The following is a 6,000-nucleotide window of genomic DNA, read 5'->3' as shown; positions in this document are numbered from 1 at the left end:
AATCCGCCTGCCTCTGCCTCCCAAGTGCTGGGATTAAAGGCGTGCGCCACCACGCTCGGCAAGAAAGTAATTTCTTTAGTCTCTCTTTTCTGTCTCTGTCACTGGGTTTAAAGGCATGCACCACCACTGCCCAACTGTTTGTTTGTTTGTTGTTTGATTTATTTTTATTTTATGCGTATGGATGTTTTGCCTATATGTGTGTTTGTGTGCCACATTTCTGCCTGGTACCAGCAGAGTCCAGAAGAGGTCTTCAGATCCCCTGCAACAGTTGTAGCTGTCCTACAGGTTCTGGGACTCAAACCTGAGTCCTTTGGCAGAGCAGCTAGTGCTCTTAGCCACCAAGCCATCTCTCCGATGCCAAGCCATTGTTTCTGGTTGACAGTTGCTTATATGATTTTGGTTCTGGCATTTAGGAAATGCACCCTTTTCTCTGGGTTTGGGCAGATCCTTCTAAGGTGACATTGCTTCTGGCTTCCCTCCATGGCAGTCAAGAGAGAGAGGCATTTATGTAGCCTAATTGTGAATGTCACGTCTCCCTGGCACTAGAAAGTTACATCAGTCATTTAAAGCAGGGCTGTGAGATAATTTAGTTGTCTTGGTTTTTTGTAGATTTTCTGCTTACATCATGTAACCTTTGTGTATATATTTATTGATAAAGCAAGTAAGATTAAAGGAGGTATTTTGAAACCGCTCCATCCTCCCTTACTGTTCTGACTTGAGCTGAGTGACCAACCTGGTAGAGTTGCTTAGAGAGGCCTAGAGACCTATGGAAGGGAGAGTGCTCACAGTACACATCTGTGTCTTGTTCACAGCTATCCAACCCTCCACACAGGTAGCTAGAGTATGCACACGGAAGCCCCAGGGCAGTGGCACATCAGTCCTTTGTTTCAGGATGTAACCTTGAGTGTGATAAAGAAACTCAGCAGTAATTCCCATGTGTGTGGTGACAGTAGTAGCCATGTATTAAGATCCGCCCAGGCCTACCAGCTTACATCTCAGCTCTGTCACTTGTCACCAGTAGACTAGGACCCTTCCAAGCCCCAGTCTACCCTTTTGTAAGGCCTCTCCCATTGTAGTAAGGATTTAATTCATGAACATATAAATATAAAGTAAAGCAGACCTGACATGCAGTCAGGGATTGGTCAGTAGTGGTGTTGTGTTATCATCATTGCTGTAAACCTTGATGTTCCATTGAAAAGTCAAAACCAGTACTGAGGTGCTGCCCAGTTATTTTACAAGTCTAGCTTTTTTGTTTGTTTTATGCTTTAAGGGGTAGGGATAGGGTGTTGTCACATATAGCCCAGGCTAGCCTCAAATTCTCTATGTAGCTGAAGATAATCCTGTCTCCCGATTATCCCCAGTCTACCCCCCAGATGTTTGGATAACAGGTATGAGTCACAATGCTCAGCCTACAAATTTAGTTTTCTAATTCTTTTTTTTTTAAATAATTATTTATTTGAGCCGGGGGTGGTGGTGCACATCTTTAATCCTAGCACTCAGGAGGCAGAGGCAGGCGGATTTCTGAGTTCGAGGCCAGCCTGGTCTACAAAGTGAGTTCCAGGACAGCCAGGGCTATACAGAGAAACCCTGTCTCGAAAGAAAAAAATATATATTTATTTGGCAGGAGAGGGAATGTGTGCTACTGTGAATGAGGGGAGGTCACAGAACAACCTATGGGAATCAGTTCTCTTTTTAATATCATATAGGTCTAGGGGATTGAACTCAGGTCATCAGAAATGGCTGTAAGCACCTTTATCTGTTGAGCCATCTTACCAGCCCAAATTTATCTTTTTTTTTTTAATTGATTTATTTATTTCATGTATGTGGGTACACTGTCACTGTCTTCAGACACACCAGAAAATGGCATCAGATCCCATTACAGATGGTTGTGATCCACCATGTGGTTGCTGGGAGTTGAACTCAGGACCTCTAGAAGAGGAGTCAGTGCTCTTAACCACTGAGCCATCTCTGTAGCCCCCAAATTTATCTTTTAAATATTAATCATTAACTTAGAATTTTAGCTTTTGTGGGCAGTTTTAAGTAACCTAATGCTCTTGCTGCCTGTGTTCCTGTGAGGCAGAGCTCGCGCCCTGCATGAGACCTTATGGTGCCCTCTCTTGCTACTGCCTATCACCTCTGCCCCTTTGCTACTCTTGACTTTCCCTAAACGTGGAGATGGAGATAACAGGCATTGGGGTCCAGTGGAGATCTTGATTGTTTTCTTCTTTTACCTTGGGAAACAGAGTTCATAAGGTCGATGGGAGGGACCTATGGGAAAACCAAGAGAGGTCTGAGATCTCTGCAGCACATCAGCATTTTGTGTGAAATAGAGGCCAGGTATCTGCGCTGATTTAGTCACTCCAGGAAAGATCAGGAAATCCATCTTGGGACAGCAAATCTCTGCTTGGAAATGTTCCAGCAAAAACTCCTGACCTGTCCTCCTGTGAGGGGTATGACAAATCTTGCCTTTCACCTTCCTCTCTCAGGATGGAAGGTTAAGTGGCGATTGCCATGATAACTTTAGGGGTTCCTGATTACAGTAGAATGTGCTTTTAGGAACATGCCTAAATGTGTAGACTTAACCTTGCAATAGCTGCTGTGGCACCCTCAGTACCCAGTGCCTGCTTGTACTCTCTGCCCTCCTGCCCCTGCCCCACCTCATACAGTTTCTTTGATGGAATGGAGTTAGAATCCTACACATGGCTTCAGCAGCCCCTTCTCCGGTACCCCTGGAGCCCTGCTAGTCTCCTTTTTTGACAGTTGTCCTTTCTGCTGTGGGAGATAGCTCAACAATAGGCCTTTTGCTCTGTGGCTCACACAGCTGACCTGCTGACATGTTCTTGCTGTACATTCCAGGAGTGAGCAGTGCAGGAATAGTAAGTCCCTCTGTTAGCGTCTCACTAAAATCTAGGAATTTTGTGTTTTGGAAAAATTGATACTGAGTGTGAGCTTGAGGTTTGTAGAAACATCACCCTTCCTGTGGGAACAGTTTGTGTAAATAGTTTTACAAAGGTATGGCATGTTTCATTGCCAGCTGTCTCCGGATAGACTGACAAGACACAGTGTCCACCAAGTTGTGCTCAGAGCTCTGTTCCTCCCCCAGTTCTAGAGAGCGATTCTCTCTGAGAACCTGACAAGCAGTGATTGGTGGCTCCTGTGTGTCCTGCTCTGCTCAGACTGTGCAGGTGGACTTGGGGCATGACAGGGGCCAGAGAAGAAGAGGAATGAAAGGTTTCTCTTACATATGCTCGGCTTTATTTGTGGTGTTATGGAGGTTAAGTTTGTGCACTGAGTTCTACTAATCTGACTTGGGAGATACTAGCTTGTAGTCTCCTGCCAGCCAAGCGTTATTGCAAGACCCCATGATGTCAAAACTGCTCCGTGCTTCAGAGTTACCTTGCTTTCATCTCTTGGGCTGATTTGGAAGTATAAAAAAGAATGTGTGACTATCTAGTCCTGAGCCTCTTAAAGGACAGTTCTCATGAGTGTCAGCGATGGCACCTTGGGCCTGAGTGTCCTCCCCTGCCCATGGCAGCTCTGGTCACAGCTGTGGGGGCTGTGAGTCTGCCTTGTGCCTTGTCTTGCATTCCCAGCATACTTACTTTCTGAGTAATCCCCACCACTTCCACTGAATGGAAGAACTGAGCTGTTCCCAAGTGTTTTCAAGCCTCTGCCCACACAGATACAGAAGTCAGGCACTTTTAAAACAGGAAGAGGAGAGGCACTCTGTTTCCCCCTTAAAGCATACACAGACCCAACAAAGATCCAAACCAGGCTCAGTGCCTGGGGTGGAAGTAACAAGGTACTTCCTGCTATTACTCATTGCCTCACAATGGGAAAGCTCCCAAGGACAGGGCAGATTCTATCCAGTTTAGTTGTCTCCCTTTACATAGAAGGAAACTGAGGTTTCCACAGGGAAAGGCCTTTGTCTAAGGTCTCAGAAAATTATTGACAAAGGCTGAACAGATTCTAAGCCCAAGTCTGCTAGGGCACAAGTCAAAAATTTCCTTCCATCCCACTCTGCTTCCCAGTTGTTTGGGCAGATAACTGAAAGCATAGCAACAGGGACCCTGGTCAGAAGGAAGAAGTGGCTGGTCAGAAGGAAGAGGTTGTAACAAGTGAGAGAGACCAGGAAAGAGGCTTGAAGATGGTCAGAGCCTCTGTTGAGCACATCTCCTCACCTATTCTCAGAGCTCCCTTAGGATTCCTCAGCATCTGAGGATGATATTACCCAGAGGTACCTGACCTTTGCTGAGCTTGAAGCAGAGCGTCTTTGGACTACATGCTGGGTCATTGGGGCATCAGAAAGGGACACCAACCCTGGACATCTAGCTGTCACAGAGCAGTAGGATAGGACAAACTCAGATATTCTAGCTTAGGAGAAGTGCACCCTGAAGGAGGCAGCAGAAACTTAGGATGCTTGGACAAGGAGGTGGGAACAGGAGGCACATGGGGGTAGGAATCAGACTGAGTTTAAGGCTCAACTGTGAATGTCTCAGCTACTTAACCTTTGTGAGATTCATAGAAGGATGTTAATTTAGGGATCAAAGTAGGTAGTATTTGTAAACCACCCAAGTGTTTGATAAATAAACCACAGTTAACACTAAGGGATCAAATGGCAGGAAGAAATGGGTTGCAGCCCATCTTCCACACCTGTATGTGGAATGGCATTTGTTCTGTGACCCCAGTGAAGTTACCTTTAGTTTCCTCCAAGCCCCTGCTTTACAGTCCACTTCATAGGCATCTTTAGCCTCTGTCTAGCTTCTTTTTATAGACATCAGTGAGTAGAGAGCTTCTGAAAGGTCCAGTTTCTAGTCCCAACTTTGTTCTGTCTCTTCCAGATTCATGTGCTCACAGCTGCCCAACCAAGTTCTGAAGAGCATCAGCATCATCGACAGTCCCGGCATTCTGTCTGGGGAGAAGCAGCGCATAAGCCGAGGTCAGTGCTCCAGCTGCTCCTCCCACCCTTTCCAGAGCTGTCTGAGGCCCCTCAACTATGAGCGGAGCATTTTTACTCCCTTCCCATTCTTTCCTTCCTCCAGGACAGTCACAGCCCAGGGCCTCCCACAGTATCCTAGGCAGCCAAAGAAGCCCCAAGAAGCAAGTGAAGAGGTATCATAGATTCTGCTATTTTAGCTAGTACCCAGCTCAGGTAAATCTCCAGCATTCAAGAGGGTTACTTGGTAACTGTTTCTTGGTAACTGTTTACCTAGACACATGATAATCCTCTCACTGGTGTGGATTTTACCCCAGGAGCCCCTGAATCATCTTGCCCTGTGGAAGCTTTTACTAGGCAGACTCTCTCTATGCTGTGATGGGATGGGAACACAGCAGAAGCAGGCATGGTTCCTGTCCTTGAGGAAGGAGAAATGAAGCAGACACCCTTCATGTCATAGAACTAAATCGGGATTGGGTGAAACACCATGAACTGCAGCCCACTATCAAGGCATGAGGGAGCCTGGCCTGGTGCAGAGTATGGAAAGAGGCACCCCTGAGGCAGCCCTGAGGCAGTGACATTTGAACCAGTACCTGAACGATGAGTAAGAATTACTCAGGAAATTCTGATGTGGAAAGAGCCTGTATATCAGAAAATCAGAAAGTGCTTGGACAATGACATGGGTCCTCTAGCCTTTAGCAGACAAGACCATGGCTGTTTCCAGACCTGGGCACAGGTATAGTGCTGCCTTTTGGCTCCACTTCCAGAAAAAAGGGTTGTGGGACAGATCCTAGGACAGAGCAACACTGAGGAGAAATGCCTAGTCTGGGTTCAGGTTGGATCCTGAGGTTACAGTTGTGAGGCAGGGCAAGCAGACCTACTCCCACACTGCCCTCGGAAGGAAACCATGCTTCTGAGGTGCTCTGCTGCTGTCACTTCCTGCTAATAGCGTCACAGCCCTCTGCACAGCATGCCAGGGAAACCAGGCATGCCAAACCTAAGTGGCAGCCAGTCTGGAGTCAGCCATGAGTGTGACCAACAGTGAACTCTTCACAGTCCAGGAA

At 46.7% G+C, this 6,000-nt stretch overlaps 1 protein-coding gene across 1 annotated transcript in view; it reads left to right on the top strand.

Annotated features, from left to right (window-relative positions):
• The window catches only part of Ehd4 (EH domain containing 4), a 67,703-nt gene that overhangs the window by 23,114 nt on the left and 38,589 nt on the right, over positions 1–6,000 (top strand). The window contains exon 3 of the mRNA XM_021152948.2: positions 4,842–4,939. Within this exon, the coding sequence (XP_021008607.1) occupies positions 4,842–4,939 (98 nt within the window). The remainder of the gene's footprint in view (positions 1–4,841; positions 4,940–6,000) is intronic.

The sequence above is a fragment of the Mus caroli genome, chromosome 2, assembly GCF_900094665.2.
Source record: "Mus caroli chromosome 2, CAROLI_EIJ_v1.1, whole genome shotgun sequence".
NCBI classification, from domain to species: domain Eukaryota; kingdom Metazoa; phylum Chordata; class Mammalia; order Rodentia; family Muridae; genus Mus; species Mus caroli.
Note: the sequence above shows the minus strand (reverse complement) of the source record. Positions and strands in the feature narration are given on the sequence as shown.